General features: G+C 34.1%; 2 protein-coding genes across 3 annotated transcripts in view; one reads left to right on the forward strand and one right to left on the reverse strand.

Annotated features, from left to right (window-relative positions):
• Positions 1 to 16262, forward strand: LOC115435196 (c-Myc-binding protein-like). Of its 2 annotated transcripts, none has more exons than XM_030157460.1 (5): positions 1 to 223; positions 2679 to 2751; positions 4650 to 4698; positions 4880 to 5009; positions 16163 to 16262. In XM_030157460.1, exons 1-5 carry the CDS (start codon positions 206 to 208, stop codon positions 16184 to 16186), a joined length of 294 nt encoding a protein of 97 aa, XP_030013320.1. In that variant the 5' UTR covers positions 1 to 205; the 3' UTR covers positions 16187 to 16262. The 2 variants fall into 2 exon arrangements, with proteins under 2 accessions (XP_030013320.1, XP_030013319.1); XM_030157459.1 differs by lacking the exon at positions 16163 to 16262 and adding an exon at positions 6229 to 6680 and having other exon boundaries at positions 12 to 223.
• Positions 15273 to 22975, reverse strand: part of gja9a (gap junction protein alpha 9a) — a 23161-nt gene continuing 15458 nt past the window's right edge. Inside the window, exons 3-4 of the mRNA XM_030157453.1 lie at positions 21830 to 21841; positions 15273 to 16957 (exon numbers count right to left, since the gene is read on the reverse strand). Coding sequence (XP_030013313.1) covers positions 15389 to 16858 — 1470 coding nt within the window. The 5' untranslated portion in view covers positions 16859 to 16957; positions 21830 to 21841 and the 3' untranslated portion in view covers positions 15273 to 15388. The remainder of the gene's footprint in view (positions 16958 to 21829; positions 21842 to 22975) is intronic.

Here is a 22975-nt window from a genome sequence, read left to right on the forward strand (position 1 = left end):
GGAGCTTTCATTTGTACGAGGGACAACTTAAGGCATCATTACGCAGACCTGTCGCGGGAAGTGAGATAATAAACGAAACCGAACTTCAGGTGGTGTAACACTGACCGGCTTGAATGTAGAGACAGAAAAACTCATCCAAACTCTTCCTAAGACCACCAACTCGAACCAAAGACAGTTAAAAATATAAAGGGAGTTTGCCTCTAACATGGCACATCATCACAGGGTAAGTGCCTCTCTTTGCCTTTTCTTTTAACACATTTCAAAAATTAAAAAAAATGTCAGAATCTGGTTTAGATAAAGTTTATTACACCCTAGGGAAAATTCAAGAGTTTTTTTTTTTTTTCTTTAGCTCAATAAAAGCAAAATAAAGTAATTAAACACTGAATGTTAAGTTGAAACAAAATGGCTATTCTGTGAATTATTTACAGAAAAGTTAGGTTAGGTTAGTTTATTTCAGACACAGACATAATACAAAACATGGAATAATAAAAAAAAAAAATAATTATAATAAATACACAAATAAATCAAACAATAGAAAAATAATAATAATAATGATAAACAATACACAAAAAAATCAAATACTATAAAAAAAAAAAGAACTGTTGTGCCTAAAAGGGAGTAGGAAGAAGCCACTGCTTATCCAGTCCCACCCCTGATTCCAGTCCTCAGACTGTTAGTGCTGAATCACTTGATATACAACATAAGATTGTGATTATCTATAAACACACCCCTACCAACCTGTATCCCCATACAGTCACATACACATATACATACACACATACAGTCACATACACTTCTACAAACACACATACAGTCACATACACACATACAGTCACATACACCTCTACATACACTCATACAGTCACATACACATCTACATACACTCATACAGTCATATACACTTCTACATACACACATAGTCATATACACTTCTACATACACTCATACAGTCACATACACATCTACAAACACACATACAGTCACATACACACATACAGTCACATACACCTCTACATACACTCATACAGTCACATACACATCTACATACACTCATACAGTCATATACACTTCTACATACACACATAGTCATATACACTTCTACATACACACATACAGTCACATACACTCATACAGTCACATACACATATACATACACTCATACAGTCACATACACATCTACAAACACACATACAGTCACATACACACATACAGTCACATACACATATACATACACTCATACAGTCATATACACTTCTACATACACACATACAGTCACATACACATATACATACACTCATACAGTCATATACACTTCTACATACACTCATACAGTCACATACACATCTACATACACTCATACAGTCATATACACTTCTACATACACACATAGTCATATACACTTCTACATACATACAGTCACATACACATATACATACACTCATACAGTCACATACACATATACATACACTCATACAGTCACATACACATCTACATATGCTCATACAGTCACATACACACATACATACACACCAGTTTATTGTCTACCACTGTACACACACGTCTGCACCTCCATGTTTATATACACACACCATACAATAGAACAACCTGACAATCCAAATAATGATCACACCCTTCCTTGAGCCAGATATTGTGAAAATAACATTTCTTTGTACATTTTCTTGAATTTTTGAATATTTGGACACTGCTTGAGGTCTACCCCCAACCCATTCCAAAGCTTGACCCCACACACTGGTACACACAAACTTTTCCAGGATGTCCTGACTGCTGGGACTTCAAAGTCAGTCTAACCCAGTGGTTCTCAATCTTTTTCTGAGGACGTAAATTCTCCAGACCCCCTCAACCCTAGCGACATTGTAACAGTAGTGCAATTATAACTTTTATTTAAAGAAATATCAATATTGTAACAATACTTTTTGCTTTTCCTTGAATTTTTTTTTTTTTTTTCAAATTAAAAATAACATATTTTTGCTTGAACAATACAAATAAACTCAACAAGAGTGCTCCCTCAGATCATATTTTTCCAAATAAAAATTGGAAATGCGTAGTTATCTTAAAACTATGGTGATAAATTTATGTTTTTTTTAGAGCAACAAACAAATTTTTGGTAACAAAGATGAACATTTTACCAATATCAGCGACTGCAATGAGCCTGTTTCCATTACACATCTCAGAACATTAAAATGCAAACTGTACAAACAGTGCAAAAACAGAAACATTGTGCATTTTTCTTTTCCAGTCAAATCTTTATCCATTCTCCAAACCTAAACTCTTTGTCGATTTAATTTTTATTTCAGATCACCATGGCAATAGATTGGTTTGTTGTACGTCCCTAAAATGAGTCCAGGGTGCTCCAACACTAAAACATTAGTTCCACCTGCTACATGTTCTAACCTGAAGGGAAAAAAAAAACTACCCAGGAGTGATCCCATACCCCCCCGGCAAGCCTTCGCGCCTCCCTTAGGGGGCCCACCCCACAGTTTGAGAAACACTGGTCTAACCTCAGTTAAGCTATAGGTCTGCAGTCTAATTCCCATTGACTCATTATTAGGCTTACAGTTTAACTAGTTAGTAATGTAAATCCATGCTGCTGTGTGTGTGTGTGTGTGTGTGTGTGTGTGTGTGTGTGTGTATTAAAAGCTTGATTCTCTCCATGACAGACTTCAGAGCCCCAAAAGCAACAGTTTCGCAGATACTTGGAAAAAGCTGGTGTGATTCAAACTCTCACCAATGGTATGGCACACTCTTCTCTTCAAGTCTTTCCTCAAGTTTCTGTGATGGTATTCAGTATCTTTATGTTTGCAATAAGGAACCATTGAGGGCAGCTGCAGATCAGGTTACACTGTAAATGGGGTCTTTGTCTTAAAAGTGTAATGCTTTGCAAAAGGGCAAACACACATGTCCTTGTGTAACAACATTTTAAAAAAATGGCAACTTAAAGTATCAGGACCACTAAACCCACATTAGGTTTAATAATCATGGCTAGGTGTTATATTTGGTGGTTTTGCTGCCAGTATCACACTTCTGTTTTTTGACTGACAGGAATGTAGCAGTGAGCAAAAACAAGACTGTGACAAAGAACCAATAATCAATGTTTAAAAAGGAAAAACACATTTTATATGATATTAAACATTGATTATTGATTCAACAACAGTCTTTTTTTGGTCTGTTTTTGATGTATTTCACCCCTGTCATTGTTGTACATCTGATTGCTTTATATTAGTGCAGTCAAACGATTAAAATTTTTAAGCAGATTAATCACAGGTTTGCTGTGGATTAATTTCGATTAAACACAAATACCATTCATTTTTAGTCTATGTTAATCATGTTTCATTTTGCACGAGTAAACAGACTCAGGAATATATGCACTTAACTTTGTGTATTAGACACTTTCAACAGTTTGAACAAAACAACTAGAAACAACTGTTCCATCTTGGATTTTTGTCCTCATATTTCCATCCCGAGGGCCAACGCACTGTTTAGCATCTTCCATCTTTATGGGTTGGTTCTGCTGCCTGTCACTACCAGATCAACTGCCCATTTGCACATGCGCAACAATGACTCTACTTGGACAAACTGCGTGAAATGCGTTGCCAAAGATGTTCAGTGTCATTCTGTGCTGCAGATGTGTTAATTGCGTTAAACTTTTTAATCAAACTATTGGACATCTATATTTACAACATTTTCAAAAATTTATGACATTAACTTTCCACCTTCAGCCCTGGCAGCACTTTTTGGAGTGATTCCCCCAAACATTTATATTTCTAAATATTATTTAAATGCTATTGCATTTGCTTCTCTACTTGCACGACGTCCTATACTTTTTTGAGGTGGAAACAGGAAACCCCTCCCACACACGATCAGTGGATTGCAGACATTATGAGGTTTTTACATATGGAGAAGATGAGATGTACGTTAACAGGATCAACTGCAAAATTCTATAAAGCATGGCAGCCTTTTCTAAAATTCATAGAAACTTATAAAATGAGCAATATATCCTGACTTTAACACCAAATCACCACTCATCACCTGGATAACTGTAGGTATGGTACATGTTTTATTTCTGTCTCTTTTTTTTTTTTTTTTTTAATATATGTATAATTGCTTTCTATTCAATTTTATTTTATGTATTTATTTTTGCCTTCATAATCCTGATGTCCTCTAGTAAACATATTTACATGTTTATGTTTATATTTAAGTTGGGGGTGGGGACCTGTGTTCAAAAACATAGTAAAAATGTAAAGATTGTATGATGCATACATGTAATGCTGTTAAAAATCTACAAATAAAATTATAAAAAAAAAAACCCAAAAACTTTTTAATCAGATTAATCATGATGATGGATTAATCATCGTTAATTTTCACGGCCCTAGTTTATATGTATCTATTTTGTGTGTTTTTCACCCAGTGAAGCACCTATTGCAGTTTTTTGTCTAATAATACTGCAGCCTTTTTTCTACACATTTCCACTTTGCTCAACACACTGAACAACAGTTTGAGTTAAACTTTTAAAAACAAACTCAGAATCTGTCAGTGTTTGTAGTTAAGTCTTGTGTCTGATAGTAATGACCTCTGCTCTTGTGATTTAATGTAACTTGTGTATGTTTTTTTTTTGTTTGTTTGTTTTCCAGCTCTACTAGCACTGAATGAAGAACGAGAAAAACCAGACAATGCCCTGGCGTATCCTTCCCTTCACAGCAAGCCATTCAGTGTGTTTTAGGTTCACTTACCGTAGCCTTAATCTGAAATTGAACCCCACAATTCCATAAAAAGAAGAAGAAGAAATCTTGAGTATTCAGTTGCAAAGGCAGCTGGTGTTCAGTTTTGTCCTCTGTCAATTCTTTAACCAAGTTCATCCCAGATTTGTCAAGCGTTATTTTGATGCTCCTGGTGAGACATCAGCAGACACTGAAGCTTTGCAGCAGGAGGTGTCTGAGTTGAGGCAGAAGTTTGCACGTTTGGTAGCAGAAAACAAGGAGCTTAAAACAAAGGTAACTCTTATATTTGTGCTAAAATTGAAGAATTGTTTCTTTTACATGCAACAGCGAGGGGTATCATACTATTGAAGTTTGACCTGATGATTAATTATCATTAATCAATTGCAGTTAACAATATTATTGTCAAATCTGTTAACTCACCACTATAGGGGTGAGGTCAAGGGTGTGACAGATGGACAGCCCACTACTTTTTGATTCATAACTTTTGAACCAGACAAGTTTAAGACAAATATTTCACATAATTGGAAAGGTCTAAATGCCATCTTAAACAAACTCACATGGCAAAATTTAGTTTCAAATATTTTTAAATGAAAAATATCAAAAACTATTGTGTCACAGATGGAGAAACAATTTACGTCTATTTTTTGCAAGAATTATAAAGTTCTCAAAAGTGAAGTTCCTGTGACATTTTCATCCTAAAATGTATTCATTGTTTACCTTAAACCCTCTGTTTTACAACCTAATAACTGGTTAGAGCAAAAACACATTTTATCATACCTAAATAGCAAGAGTTTTGACAAATGGCAGCATCACGGATGGACAACAAAAGTAAATATATTAAACATTTTTTATTTCAGTTATCAATATCATTTTTTTTTTTTACAATATTTACAACATACAAATAATATTAACATTATATTAAAATGTATTTTGCATATATATATGCATTGATTAATTTTAAACACTGTGTGTTTAAAATATGATATAAATGACATAATAGTCAAATATCAATGTATTTGAAATAAATTTTGTTTTATTTATGAGAGTTTATAAAATGAACCCAGACTAACAGCAAAAAACTGTCACTTTTCAAACATTCACACTCATAAAACTCCTCAAATTTTTTCTTCACAAAATTTTTCTCATTTCAAAATACATTTTCCTGAAAATACAAGTAATTACCTACCCAAAAATACAAGTTTGGTGTAGATTATTGTAATTAAATTTTTTTGACCAGATGTTAACATTCTCTTTGACTTCGCGTATAGTTAAATGTCTAGTGGTTTAATTATGTAGAAACTCATGAAGAAGAAAATTAAAAACAATTACTTGCATTTGGAAATAATAAAATATGTGTATATGTTGGTTTTTATGCAGGTAGTGTGAGATAATTCTCACTATTATTTGAAATTATTGCTTATAGTGATTGTGTAATAACTGTTGCTGCACCATGAGGTCTCATGTAGATTCCTTTTATTTTTCTTTTCTAAAGCTTCAGCGTTATGAGCCTGCGTCAGAGGATGGAGCCAAATGATACCACACATCAGGCTTTTTATGTCTCAATACTACACATTTGTAAATCTTATTTTCTGCTTGGTTTCTTAGAAGTTAAAATATTATATGTACATTTGTGTTTAAGTTATTTTGTGGTTGTTCAGTTATTTTGCATGAGAAAAGTGTAATTTTGTTTTAAAGGATAAGCCAGATTGTGACACATTCAGCATGGGAGTGGTTTTGTGTATGACCCAAAAAAAAAAACCAATGCAACAACTGATGACCTGTTTTTCTTTTCAATTTATTTAAGTTCTAAACACACTCTCTCTTAAGAACAAATAACCCAGTGTGATAAAGACACAGTATTTTTGTTTCCAAAGATATGTTGTATGCTATAAAAACTTCAAAAATGTAAATCATTGGCAAAATAAAGCCAAGTTTTGTCTTCAAGTTATTAGGTGAACTAATTTCTGTGTTCTAATGTCATAGCCAAGTCTTTTATTGAGATATTAAATATTGATTTTGTAATTTTTACTGCAGCTGCATACAGTAACTCTGACAGGCCATCCATTATATGACAAATAGCATTTATACTGAAAACTAAACTAATTCTCCAGGGATGCAGTTACACTCAATATTACACTATGAGACCAGAATGCACCCTGTTTTCTACTCCACATGTCTCTCAATAAGACAAGTAGATTAAAAAACCTAATGCATGTCAGTTTTAGTGTCCTGTTGGTATGTTTAGGAATCTGTCAACAGTGTTTAGTGCCTCTGAGTACTGAGGCTGAACTGACTTGGACTTTTGTTAACATGACTATAGGTTACCAATGCTTCTGTATTTTCAGATCAGCAGGACTGCAAACCACTTATCTATATTTTTCAATTTTTATTGTGACTATATCTAGTTTAAACTGATTCTGTGGAAATTAAGAATCATGGGACTTTGTAAAAGTCATACATCATCATAGTATTGTTGATTTTACTGGAATATGATTTATACATTTATATTTCTCTGTCACTCAAGATAATACAGGAAACATGCACAATTTTAAAAAGACAAATAAGTGGACAGTGTTTTCTTAGTATAGTATTAGTATCAGTGTTGTGGACACTTAAACTACATGGAGTTGAACTATGTAGTTAAACTACAGTTTGCTGTAACTTGCTGGTAGTTCAACTACATTCATATTTTGTGTCGTGTCAAGTAGTTCAAGTATTTTTTGGTTAATTTTATTTATTCAATTTGCAAACCACAATTTTGGGCAACAACATAAAATTAAGGTTTTTTTTGTTGTTGTTTTTTTTCTTTTTTTAAGATTTATTTTGTAATATAAATTGTGTTTCACCATTGTACACAAAACAGTCCCTTTTTCTTTCATCCTGAATTGATTTGAAGGCATGATCATGTCATGACATCACAGCCAACACTGCCTCTGATTGGCTCGCGCTGGCTGCAATCCAATGCTTCACAGATGTGCGATCATTACTAATATCGTGTCATTATCACCAACATGGACAACCCTCCAACCATCACCACTCCGGATAGCGACGTGCAGCCCCAACCATGGTCATATGTTGTTTCATATACACCACATGTACTGTACATTCTCAATTTAATGCTGAAAATAAAAACTAGTTGCTAAAACTATTTTTCTTGCTGTAGTTTTACAAACTCCATTTCTCCAGGGGTAGAAATGTAGTTTGAATTACTGCCATGCTAGACTATCTGTAGTTTTACAAACTACGCATGCAAAGCAGCTTCCCCAACACTGATTAGTATTTATAATATAGTATATTGTACCAAGCTTTCTTCTTTATTCTTGGGTCTGTTTTTTTCTAAATCCAGGTAGTTTTATACATATTCTTATTTTTACTTGAATTGTTGAATTTAATGCTGCCTACTAGGGATGTAACGATATGAAAATTTCATATCATGGCTATTGTGACCAAAATTGTCAGGGTTATCATTAATATCGCGGTATTGTTGAAATTGTGCTCAAAATGTTCAAAAAGCACTTATACACACTCTGAAATAATTTAACCAAGTTGTATTTTGGAAAAAAAAAATAGAATAATTGGCACAATGTACTTTCTGTTGGCAGAAACATTCAAATATTAACCCCTTAGTGGTCTGAGCCTATTTTGTCCATTTTTCAGTACTTTTGATTTTGCCTTTATATACTATATAAGCAAATGTTTACTAAATACATGTTTGGGATCTTTTTTTTCAGCACAACTTCATTTATATCATGTGCCTTTTATTTTTTCACTTTAACCTACTATAAAAACATAAAAGGACAAAAAACACAAAAAATATATAAAATCTGATTTGAAAAATGTATATAATTTATTGCATATAAAACACAAAAATGTTTAATGAACCTTTTCAAAGACTTAAAAAATGAATATTGGTTCCAGATATTATGTATAGGAAATCAAAATCGTAATAAAAACTATACTCAAATATTTGACATAAAAGCAGATCTTTACATAGGTATTTTCTCCAGAAAAGTGCGGTAATCAAACACGGTTATCATGATAATTAGAATTTAAATGGTAATGCTAACCGTCTGCAATTTTACCGCAATTTATCATTATACCGGTAATCGTTACATCCCTACTGCCTTCATATTAACTGTATATTCAGTTTATATTTTGTTCCTGGAACTGAGAAACACATATGTATGGTCACTATAACCTTGAGAAAAGAACACACTTAATTGTGACAGTACGGTAAAAAAACAAAACAAAAATCTAACACTGGACATGAAATCATTTTTGCTTCGAAATGGTCATGACTCTCCCCTGTCAATATGTCAGAGTCTTCATAGGGGACAAAATCACAAAAGCCTGAAACATGCTACAGACAAGCCTACAAGCTTCTCAAGAGAAAGCTACAGTAAGATACTTAGCATTTCAGTTGAAACACTTTCATGTATTCTCATTCTATTTTGATATAAACACATGCAGTCAGTCGCTTCAGAAAAGCTTGTAATTTTTTTTTATTATAAATGTATAAAATGTACAGTAAATATTTAATTGGTTATCACTATAAAACAAAAGCAAAATCAGTACACATGAAGTATAGCCTGAAAAACATACAGTATATCTCTACACTATGGAATAAAGTATTTGGACACATTGAATTCAGGTGTTTCTTTTTTAACAGGGGTCTGGGATACAAAACAATATTGACAAATATCATAATATAGTTTTATATTACAATAAATATCATTGCACTGCATTAGTTAGTTTTGTTTAAATTATCTTCGTTTCCAAAATGCCTCAGTGATGGTTTTTACTTAATTTCTCTCAATATTGATTATGTTTGTTTTTTTCATCCATGACTAATGCACTGATTGTAAATAATAATTTTCTTCCACAACTAACCATCTACTTTCTTCACATCTCTCTTAGGAAGAAACATCTCATATTAAACTTTAAGGAAGCATATCTCAAATGAACAGGACATCTTAGAGCTGTAGCCATGATGTGTCGCAATATTTTTGTCCATATCGGCTAAAATTTGCTTAGAGGTCTTATTTATGTCTTTGTGCATAAGAAATGAATATAAGTGAATCCCCAAAGGAGCTTTGTGTTGGTAAATGCAAGTTATGCAAATTGACAGGATTTCAGTTCTGTTGCAACATGTTGATGGTCATATGAACTATGTTTTCAGGTCAAAAATGTCCAATTTCATCACAATTAATGCTATATTTTCATGTCACAAATGGCCAAGTTATAGTTTAACTGAATTTACCTGAAAAACAAATATTCTATTCTTTTAGATTCACCAGTTTTTCTTACAAGAGTATATACTACATATCACATGTTTTATTTTTACAGGTTGCAATATGGAGTATGGTGCTGATCCATCCTGCTTATGTTACGCCAATACATACATTAAGAATGTCACACGTCACTTTTTAAATCAACAGTTTTCTAATAATAAGCATTTTTATAAAGAAATAACAATTCTATATTGTTATTTACTCTTTAGTATGATGATAAACTATACAATAAATAATTATGATACTAGGGATCATTTGTGGAAACAGTGACATGGCTGCCGAGCATCAGTATGATGGGATCCGTAACAACCATGTCACATCCGTCCACTGACACATTTTGTGTTTTTTCTTAAACTGTTATTGTTTTAGATCCACAATACTAACATTTATGAATAAGAGGAGAATTAGCAATAGTAAGTATATAAGTTTATTACTAATAAAGTACTGGTACTGACCAGATCATCATGGGTAATGTCACGTGCGTCCACCAGCAAAAGTTTTCATATACACGTGCTATTCAAAATCCAATATTTCTGAAAATATAGCTTCCACTGTCAAATAATACCAGTAGTCTGTGCACAAATGTATTAGCATTATTTCAACACAGTTTTATGTATTTCTTACAACTTTTTTTTTTTTTCGACAAAAATGGCCACTCATTTGACCCCCTCAGTAAATTTTAGCCGATATAGTTTATAAGCGTTAATGTCTTTTAAGTTACTTTTGTATCCCAAACCCCTATTAGAAAAGAAACACCTGAATTCAATGTGTCCCAATACTTTTGTCCATATAGTGTACTTGTTAAAGCCATGAAACTGCAGAAATACGTTAACTCAACCAGTAACAGATTAGGATGAGTTGTTTTAGTTCAGATCTGCAGGTCGGATCTAAAATCTGTTAAAGGTTCAATATGTACTATATACACAATATGGACATAAGTATTGGGACATGCTGAATTCAGGTGTTTCTTTGCTTCCAAAATGCCTCAGATGATTTTTACTCAATTTCTCTCACTATTGATCATGTTGTTGGTTTTTTTTGTTTTTTTTTTTTAAATCCATGACTATGATTTTAAATGTTCTACCTCAAAATTTTTTAAAATATTTTTTGTGCTCTGACTGTAAATAATAATTTTCTACCACGACTAATCATCTATCTCAGAAAGAAAAATATCCTATTAAACTTTAAGGAAATATTGATATATAGATGAGCTGTAACCATGATGTGTCCCAATATTTTTGTCCATATAGTTTATAAGCGTTAATATATCTTTTAAGTTACTTTTGTATCCCAAACCCCTGTTAGAAAAGAAACACCTGAATTCAATGTGTCCCAATATTTTTGTCCATATAGTGTACTTGTTAAAGCCATGAAACTGCAGAAATACGTTAACTCAACCAGTAACAGATTAGGATGAGTTGTTTTAGTTCAGATCTGTAGATCGGGTCTAAAATCTGTTAAAGGTTCAATATGTACTATATACACAATATGGACATAAGTATTGGGACATGTTGAATTCAGGTGTTTCTTTGCTTCCAAAATGCCTCAGATGATTTTTACTCAATTTCTCTCACTACTAATCATGTTGTTGTTGTTTTTTTTGTTTTGTTTTGTTTTAAATCCATGACTATGATTTTAAATGTTCTACCTCAAAAATTTTTTTTATATTTTTTGTGCTCTGACTGTAAATAATAATTTTCTACCATGACTAACCATCTATCTCAGGAAGAAAAATATCCTATTAAACTTTAAGGAAATATTGATATATAGATGAGCTGTAGCCATGATGTGTCCCAATATTTTTGTCCATATAGTTTATAAGCGTTAATATATCTTTTAAGTTACTTTTGTATCCCAAACCCCTGTTAGAAAAGAAACACCTGAATTCAATGTGTCCCAATACTTTTGTCCATATAGTGTACTTGTTAAAGCCATGAAACTGCAGAAATACGTTAACTCAACCAGTAACAGATTAGGATGAGTTGTTTTAGTTCAGATCTGTAGGTCGGGTCTAAAATCTGTTAAAGGTTCAATATGTACTATATACACAATATGGACATAAGTATTGGGACATGTTGAATTCAGGTGTTTCTTTGCTTCCAAAATGCCTCAGATGATTTTTACTCAATTTCTCACACTATTAATCATGTTGTTGTTGTTTTTTTTTGGGTTTTTTTTTTTAATCCATGACTTTGATTTTAAATATTCTACCTCAAATTTTTTTTTTTATATTTTTGTGCTCTGACTGTAAATAATAATTTTCTACCATGACTAACCATCTATCTCAGAAAGAAAAATATCCTATTAAACTTTAAGGAAATATTGATATATAGATGAGCTGTAACCATGATGTGTCCTAATATTTTTGTCCATATAGTTTATAAGTGTTAATATATCTTTTAAGTTACTTTTGTATCCCAAACCCCTATTAGAAAAGAAACACCTGAATTCAATGTGTCCCAATACTTTTGTCCATATAGTGTACTTGTTAAAGCCATGAAACTGCAGAAATACGTTAACTCAACCAGTAACAGATTAGGATGAGTTGTTTTAGTTCAGATCTGCAGGTCGGATCTAAAATCTGTTAAAGGTTCAATATGTACTATATACACAATATGGACATAAGTATTGGGACATGCTGAATTCAGGTGTTTCTTTGCTTCCAAAATGCCTCAGATGATTTTTACTCAATTTCTCTCACTATTGATCATGTTGTTGGTTTTTTTTGTTTTTTTTTTTAAATCCATGACTATGATTTTAAATGTTCTACCTCAAAATTTTCTAAAATATTTTTTGTGCTCTGACTGTAAATAATAATTTTCTACCACGACTAATCATCTATCTCAGAAAGAAAAATATCCTATTAAACTTTAAGGAAATATTGATATATAGATGAGCTGTAACCATGATGTGTCCCAATATTTTTGTCCATATAGTTTATAAGTGTTAATATATCTTTTAAGTTACTTTTGTATCCCAAACCCCTGTTAGAAAAGAAACACCTGAATTCAATGTGTCCCAATATTTTTGTCCATATAGTGTACTTGTTAAAGCCATGAAACTGCAGAAATACGTTAACTCAACCAGTAACAGATTAGGATGAGTTGTTTTAGTTCAGATCTGTAGATCGGGTCTAAAATCTGTTAAAGGTTCAATATGTACTATATACACAATATGGACATAAGTATTGGGACATGCTGAATTCAGGTGTTTCTTTGCTTCCAAAATGCCTCAGATGATTTTTACTCAATTTCTCACACTATTGATCATGTTGTTGGTTTTTTTTGTTTTTTTTTTTAAATCCATGACTATGATTTTAAATGTTCTACCTCAAAATTTTTTAAAATATTTTTTGTGCTCTGACTGTAAATAATAATTTTCTACCACGACTAATCATCTATCTCAGAAAGAAAAATATCCTATTAAACTTTAAGGAAATATTGATATATAGATGAGCTGTAACCATGATGTGTCCCAATATTTTTGTCCATATAGTTTATAAGCGTTAATATATCTTTTAAGTTACTTTTGTATCCCAAACCCCTGTTAGAAAAGAAACACCTGAATTCAATGTGTCCCAATATTTTTGTCCATATAGTGTACTTGTTAAAGCCATGAAACTGCAGAAATACGTTAACTCAACCAGTAACAGATTAGGATGAGTTGTTTTAGTTCAGATCTGTAGATCGGGTCTAAAATCTGTTAAAGGTTCAATATGTACTATATACACAATATGGACATAAGTATTGGGACATGCTGAATTCAGGTGTTTCTTTGCTTCCAAAATGCCTCAGATGATTTTTACTCAATTTCTCTCACTATTAATCATGTTGTTGTTGTGTTTTTTGTTTTGTTTTGTTTTAAATCCATGACTATGATTTTAAATGTTCTACCTCAAAAATTTTTTTTATATTTTTTGTGCTCTGACTGTAAATAATAATTTTCTACCATGACTAACCATCTATCTCAGGAAGAAAAATATCCTATTAAACTTTAAGGAAATATTGATATATAGATGAGCTGTAGCCATGATGTGTCCCAATATTTTTGTCCATATAGTTTATAAGCGTTAATATATCTTTTAAGTTACTTTTGTATCCCAAACCCCTGTTAGAAAAGAAACACCTGAATTCAATGTGTCCCAATACTTTTGTCCATATAGTGTACTTGTTAAAGCCATGAAACTGCAGAAATACGTTAACTCAACCAGTAACAGATTAGGATGAGTTGTTTTAGTTCAGATCTGCAGGTCGGATCTAAAATCTGTTAAAGGTTCAATATGTACTATATACACAATATGGACATAAGTATTGGGACATGTTGAATTCAGGTGTTTCTTTGCTTCCAAAATGCCTCAGATGATTTTTACTCAATTTCTCACACTATTGATCATGTTGTTGGTTTTTTTTTGTTTTTTTTTTTAAATCCATGACTATGATTTTAAATGTTCTACCTCAAAATTTTTTAAAATATTTTTTGTGCTCTGACTGTAAATAATAATTTTCTACCACGACTAATCATCTATCTCAGAAAGAAAAATATCCTATTAAACTTTAAGGAAATATTGATATATAGATGAGCTGTAACCATGATGTGTCCCAATATTTTTGTCCATATAGTTTATAAGCGTTAATATATCTTTTAAGTTACTTTTGTATCCCAAACCCCTGTTAGAAAAGAAACACCTGAATTCAATGTGTCCCAATATTTTTGTCCATATAGTGTACTTGTTAAAGCCATGAAACTGCAGAAATACGTTAACTCAACCAGTAACAGATTAGGATGAGTTGTTTTAGTTCAGATCTGTAGATCGGGTCTAAAATCTGTTAAAGGTTCAATATGTACTATATACACAATATGGACATAAGTATTGGGACATGCTGAATTCAGGTGTTTCTTTGCTTCCAAAATGCCTCAGATGATTTTTACTCAATTTCTCTCACTATTAATCATGTTGTTGTTGTGTTTTTTGTTTTGTTTTGTTTTAAATCCATGACTATGATTTTAAATGTTCTACCTCAAAAATTTTTTTTATATTTTTTGTGCTCTGACTGTAAATAATAATTTTCTACCATGACTAACCATCTATCTCAGGAAGAAAAATATCCTATTAAACTTTAAGGAAATATTGATATATAGATGAGCTGTAGCCATGATGTGTCCCAATATTTTTGTCCATATAGTTTATAAGTGTTAATATATCTTTTAAGTTACTTTTGTATCCCAAACCCCTGGTAGAAAAGAAACACCTGAATTCAATGTGTCCCAATACTTTTGTCCATATAGTGTACTTGTTAAAGCCATGAAACCGCAGAAATACGTAAACTCAACCAGTAACAGATTAGGATGAGCTGGTTCAGTTCAGATCTGCAGGTCGGGTGTTCGTTTGCTACTTGCGTTACTGGCCATCGATGCTTTGCAGCTAGAGGAGGGTGGTCTAGGATTGTGCGTGGACCCTGAGCTATCCAATGAATCGGAGGTGGAAATCTGGCTTTGGCTTTTGGCCTCCAGCTTTGGTTGTATTTGAGGGGAGGGGGGCCCGCTGCTGGCCTTTGCACCGCCATAGGAATCTGTGTCGGAGCTTTTCCCTTCCAACACTGTGGAGCATTTCAAAGAAGCCCTCAGCGATCTCCTCTGTCCACTTATTGGCAGGATGGGGAAGGACAAAGCATGAGTTGCTTTCTCTGGGCGTTTGGGGACATCTGGGGTCACTCTTTCACCGCCGTTTTCTTCCTTGGTGTGTGGTGTCAGATGTAAAAAGTCCTCAGCCTCCTGTTTTGAGTTGACCAGGAGGCTGCAGTCGGCTGAACAGGGCTCATTAATTGTTGAAGGACAGTTACATTCTTGGGGGCTTTGAGGTGAACATTTGGAGTCGTCTAATTCCTGCTGGAGAGGTAGAAAAGTTGACGGTTTCATAAGGTTTGGGTACAGCATTGGGCCCTGGACCCTTTCCATTAAGAGGCTGTAGTCACTGGATTCAGGTGCGGTTGTTGTATTTCGCCCTGAATTTGTACGTATTTGTATCACAGATTCTTTTTTACACTTGTTGGCGTAGAAGTCATCAAGTTCATCTCGGTCATCTCTCAAATGTGGGTAGAAGTCCAAAATGCCCTTTTTAATCTTTTTGTATCCCAGGTGTATGATCTCCAACATGTTTAGAGAAAGGGAAATTGCTGCGATGAACTGCATGAAAACCATAAAGACACTTTTCTCTGTTGGTCTGGAGACATAGCAGTCCACCGCATTAGGACAAGGATCGCGCTCACACTTAAAGAGTGGGTAGAGGTGGAAGCCGTAGAGGAGATACTGGCCCATCATGAAGACCACTTCGACCACAGAGCGAGTGACGATGTGAGCTACGTACGTACGGAGCAGAGAACCCCTCAGAGGAGCTTTGTTCAGCTTCCCCTGATCAAGCTGCTTCATCTCCCGTTCGATCCTCTTCCTGGCTTCGGCCAATTCCATGTCGACCAACTCCAGCTCCTTTCGCAGCAGCGCCTTCTTCTTCTGCCGTGCCTTCTCCAGTGCCCGGAGCCTGTACAGAGCGTGGCCCATGTAAACCAACGAGGGAGAAGATACGAATATGACTTGGAGCACCCAGTAGCGGATGAGCGAGATTGGGAAAGCCAGGTCGTAGCAGACGTTTCTGCACCCGGGCTGCTCCGTGTTGCATATGAAGTCGGCCTGTTCATCGTTCCACACATCTTCAGCTGCCACCCCGAGGACTAGCATACGGAAGATGAAAAGGATGGTCAGCCAGATCTTGCCGACCATAGTGGAATGGATATGTACCTCCTCCAAAATCCCCCCAAGGAAGTTCCAGTCGCCCATCTTCACTCTTCCATTATGACTAGTACAAAGGTGGAAACAGAGGGAAGAGGAAAGATGTTGTAACAAGGGCTGTGATGACCTTTTTCTGCCATTATTTGACTAAACATGATGTGTCATTGCACAATTACGCACCTACGAAAATACACTCAAGGAAAAAAGAAACGCACCATTTTCATTTTCTTGATTTTTTTCAGAAATATGACAGTTATTGCAAAATTGCAAACTACAGTGAGTTCAGTATTATTCTGAGTCCAAATGAAATAATTTTTTTCCTGGTTCCGGTTGATTGATTTTGATTAGCAATAAGAAGTGTATTTCTGTATTCTTCACCCATGTCTGCTCATGAGTCAAACTCACAGATGAATTGGACCTCTCCTCAATTGTGCACAACCATTCCCGATAAAAAGACGCCAAAATGGAGCAAAAACACATTTGTCCACAATGCCATGACTACTGCAATCAGAGAGAGATCAGGCCATTGGCGTGCTTCAAGCTGGACGGAGCAGACAGGGTGTTTGGAGTCCACCACTCTACCGTTGGACGCCTTGCTGAGCGTTACCACACCACCGGCTCCTCCAACGACCATCCCAGATCTGGTCGACTGCCTGTTACAACCGCTGAACAGGACCGTGACAATCGGCTGGCACATCTCCATGGCAGGTTTTCAGCCCGATTTGGCCCGATCTCTCTCCGGTTGCAGTAGTTGTGGCATTGTGGACAAATGTGTTTTTGCTCCATTTTGGTGTCTTTTTATAGGGAATGGTTGTGCACAACTGAGGAGAGGTCCAATTCATCTGTGAGTTTGACTCATGAGCAGACATGGGTGAGGAATATAAAAATACACTTCTTATTGCTAATCAAAATCAATCAACCGGAACCAGGAAAACAATCATTTCATTTGGACTCAGAATAGTACTGAACTCACTGTAGTTTGCAATTTTGCAATAACTGTCATATTTCTGAAAAAAATCAAGAAAATGAAAATGGTGCATTTCTTTTTCCTTGAGTGTAGTTTAAAGTAACATGAAAGAAAGAAAGAAGAAAAGAAGTATCTTCTGGATACTAATGCACATTTTCTTTATAGAGTGGTAAAGAAATCTCAGCATTTTCAAAGAAAAAATGGTAGTAGTTCACTAGGTCAAAAAACATAAGACGAATGTATAAAAAAGATGTAAATAATGGAATCAGGTGCTCATTAAGTACAAAAGAGGTCTGGGTCCTTTCTTACTTACCTACAGGAACACCATCAACTACAGAGTCTTCATGAGGACAAGCAATAAAGGACGGATTTTGGTATCAGAGTACCTTGTACTGGTTCCAGGCTGTTGTATTTTTGCAGTACTTACTTTTTGAACAGAGATAATTGTTTCTTTGTGACGGTCCTTTTTTTGCTCTTTTGTTCTCAACACAGTTTCTCTGTTTCTTCAGCTTAGATGCTCTGCAAAAATGTTCAGTTGCACCTGTATAAAGTAATGGACTTTGCGACACACATGCAGTAAATAAAAAAACCTATTGCTCATATCGGAGGGAGAAAATTGAATTAGAAATCTGACAGCACATGGAATATGCACTGTGTAAAGAAGCTTTCTATTTAATCTGTCCCAAAACACAGTAAATGAAAATCAATATGTTCCCAAACTGCTTATGTTTTCCGTTTGGCTGTTTAAAACGACAACATTCTACAAAACTATAACATAAAAGAGAGCATTTACCTTGCAGCAGCGTGGACAGACTGCCGGTGGTGACTTGATTCTCCTCGCGTCATGCAGCCCTGACGCGGTCACAAAAAGTTTGAAAAATCGTTGGCGCCCTCCACATGAGTCCTTGTACATCACCTAAATTTCCGTGACCCGCCTCCTCTGCACTGTACGGTCAGAAACAAAGTGAGATGATGTGGGAAAGATGCCAACAGATACTCTGTCCAGAGAAAATCAATACCGGCATCACTGATGTATTTGGATCATTGACCCCACAGTGATGAGGCTGTGATTTGTTGGAACACAAATGTTAAACTTCATCGTAGCCGTTAAGAAACTGTTAGCTATAAATGCAGAAAAATACAAAATGGCTTCTCTTTTTTCTTTAACTTCTCCTAACAGTCATGTTGCTTGCATCTAAGTGTTAGTATTAACAACATAAAGGAAGAGCAAGTTTCCACAAAGCATTCCTTTGGTGGTTCATCTGGGTGTGTGCATCAAACATGCACATAATAAGAACACAAATTGCAGCACAACATTGTTTTGCAGTCAGTTCTTGCAGACTACATGGTTAGCACTCAATTGTTGCAATCTATTGGTACCATTTGTTAAGATGAAGAGTTGCTAATAAGTTACTGAGTCTGGACTCCACACATCGTCAATACCATTAATTCGTCCACACCGACCCGGTTCAACCGAAGTGATCAATGAGTCACCCTGTCCTGGTTTCATACCCCACTGCTTCTCACATGAACCCAACACGTCGTTTTATCCCATTTACAAGACATCAGATTACCATGGATTTGACGAGTAGTCAGGTGCTGGTTACCAACTTCAGATTTGGTTGTCAACAGTATTAAAGGCTTCAGTCTTTAAATAACACTGGGTTACAAAAAAATGTTTTTTGCAAGTTGTCTAGGTTTTTTCAACTGAATTAGGACCATTTTGCACCGCTAAATCCAAAAATGACATCTGTTTTTTTCAATCAGGTCAGGTTTTTTTGCTAATTTGATTTTGAAAAATTTGATCTTCTCACAATCTGCACCAAAACTTTATCTTGGTCACCAAGTTTAATACCAAAATAAGATTGGTATGCACACTTTATGAAACTTGTGACTTGATTCCTGTTAGGTACAATGGTGTATTCACCACAGCTGTAGCAGAATACGTCAGGCTTTTTTTTTGCAAGATCTTCTAGTCGAAGCCATTTCATTCACCTGTAATATTAAAAAAAAAAAAAACATTAATCATAAATTGGCAAAAGTAAAATCTTCAGAACTCGTTTATTGCAAGAAATATGAAAGAATTTTGTATCATATGATGTGAAAATGCCCATAAATGTAAGCAAAAATGTTAAAAAGCCAATATGTAGCATAGTTCAGAAAGTTGATCTGATTGAGCAAAATGAATGTGATTTTTGGATTCAGCACACCAAAATGATCCTAAATCAGCTCAAAAAACTTAAACAATAAATTTGTTGTTGACCAGTGTAATTGGCATGAGGTGGTGTTTATCTCAGGTCAGTCATGACAGGAACCTCCAAACATTAAAACATAGATGGCTAATTCTTTACTTTAGGAACAGATGTGTGGATGTCCAGAAGAATCACAGAAAAGATATTTACTTAGAATCATGGGTTCAGGTTTCTTTCTTTCTTTCTTTCTTTCTTTCTTTCTTTCTTTCTTTCTTTCTTTCTTTCTTTCTTTCTTTCTTTCTTTCTTTCTTTCTTTCTTTCTTTCTTTCTTTTCTTTATTGATTTCAAACATGCAAAGAAACAAAATAAAACATTTAAATGGACAGAATCTATCTTCAAGCTCATACAAGTCTGAATTTTGCATGGTCGAAAAGGAGTAGGAAGAAGTATAAACTTATTTAATCCTACCTCTCAGTGCTTTTACACCTTTATCACTAACTTAATACAAGAATCAACCAATATTTTCCTAATTTTAGCATTGAACCACAACAAATACATAATGCAGTAACTGAATTATATAAAACAAAATGCTCATGGCAGTCCAGTCATACAGACTCAACAATCCAACCATTTTCTTCAATAATTACAGCAGATTTATCAATACATCATCCACAAACAAACAGGCCTCATTGTCATTATTAAATACTGTACCTCTCAAGAATCAATTCTTTATATCTTTTTTTTTAAACTGAATTATGTTTGATATTTGTTTTATTGCCACACACAATTTGTTCCACAATTTTACTCCACAGATGGTAATACAAAAACTTTTTAACGTAGTGCGTACTTTATGAATCTTTAAATTTAACTTTCCCCTTAAATCATAACCTCCCTCTCTTTCACAAAACATTTCTTGAATATTGCCCGGCAGTAAGTTATTCTTTGCTTTTTACATTATTTGAATAGTTTTGAATTCCACAAGGTCAATGAGTTTTAAAGTTTTAGATTGGAAAAATAGTGGATTTGTGTGTTCATGAAAACCAACATTATGAACGATTCTTATTGCTCTTTTTTGCAGTAGAAAAAGTCTTTGTAATGAACTTGTATATGTTTCATGTGACCATCCACCTCTGAGAAATTCAGGTGAATAATTTATTCAGCAATTTGTACTTTTTCTATATGTCTTTCGTAGATATGTCTTTATTTAGTATCTTCCCAGAAGGCAAACATACAAAAAATACATAATGAATTGCTATAAAAAAGAATGAATGAAAAAATGTAGATGAAATTCTGATCATATTTTGGGGGAAAAAACACTGCTGAATAAAAAAAGAAAAGAAAAAAAAAAAAAAAGAAAACCCCTGCTGGACACATAGATGTGATTATGGGTTAAATGAAGGCATTTCTTTAAATGCTTGAGGGGGATGTGTGTCCCCTGGTACCTACATTTGTAGCAAGTGATTTCACATGAAAATCCCAGGACTGATGACAGTAAATTCTTATTTTATATGATTTTTCATTTATTATCTTAAAGTTTAAGATAACAAATCATCATTATCATCCTCATCTTAAACAAAGTTAAAGATAAGTTAATAAGTACTCAGGCTGAAACTGAAGTCCTCGGTTTCGTCTTCACTGACTGAAAACCTCTGTTTGGTTGAAATCATGTGACTGACTTGGCCACTGAATAACATCACATTTCTTTACCTTCAACAGCTCTGCTTTAGCTGTGTGTTTGGGGTCTTTGTCCATCTACAACACAGGTGTCAAACATGCATCCCGGGGGCCAAAACTGGCCCGCCAAAGGTTCCAATCCGGCCCGTGGGATGAATTTGCAAAGTGCAAGTTAGGGCATCAAACTCAAAAATAATACTATAATAACCTATAAATAATGGCAACACCATTTTTTTCTTTGATTTAGTGCAAAAAACATTAAATTATGAAAATGTTTACATTAACAAACTATCCTTTAACAATAACATGTGTATAACTTGAACAAAATGGAGAAAATTAAGTGCAATTTTAACAATTTTCTGCCTGTTACTAAATATTTTGTGTATATGTATAAATGATAAGTCGAGGCATAATATTGATAAAAATTTCTTAACAAATTCTGTTTTTTTCAGGTTATTCACATCCTTTTTGTTTGTATTGTTTGTAAACGTAAATATTGGCATAACTGAACGTTATTTTTTGTACTAAAATAATTTGGAGTTGTCATTATTTATCGGTTCTAATGCTATTATTTTTCTGGTCCGACCCACTTCAGATTAAATTGGGCTGAATGTGGTCCCTGGAAGAAAATGAGTTTGACACCCCTGATCTACAATGTGAACTGCTGTCATATGAAGCATTTGAATCTGAGCAGAGAAGGATACCCTTGTATACTTCACAATTCATCCTGTTCCTTCTATCAGATCATCACATCATCAATAAAGACCAGTGACCCAGATCCAGTGGCAGACATACTGTACATGCCCATACGATAACACTGCATCCATCATGTTGGACACAACATGGATTGACTTGAATTGCAAACTGTTGCTTTCCTTCTCCAGACTTTTCTCCCAAAATCATTCTGGTACAAGTTAATCCAGTGGTTCCCAACCTTTTTGAGCTCGTGACCCCATTTTAACATCACAAATTTCTGGCGACCCCAGATATTCAAAACGGAGACATTTTTTTTTTGCTAAAAATGTATTTGGTTTTGATCATGTAATAGTTTGTTATACTATGTTGCAAATAAACGTTAATTTTAGATGACATTTAGTCTATATAATGTATATTATTACACTGGTCAACAACAAATTTATTATTTAAGTTTTTTGAGCTGATTTAGGATAATTTTGGTGTGCTGAATCCAAAAATCACATTCATTTTGCTCAATCAGGTCAGCTTTCTGAACTATGCTACATATTGGCTTTTTAACATTTTTGCTTACATTTATGGGCATTTTCACATCATATGATACAAAATTCTTTCATATTTCTTGCAATAAATGAGTTC

This window comes from Sphaeramia orbicularis, chromosome 16, assembly GCF_902148855.1.
Source record: "Sphaeramia orbicularis chromosome 16, fSphaOr1.1, whole genome shotgun sequence".
NCBI lineage: Eukaryota > Metazoa > Chordata > Actinopteri > Kurtiformes > Apogonidae > Sphaeramia > Sphaeramia orbicularis.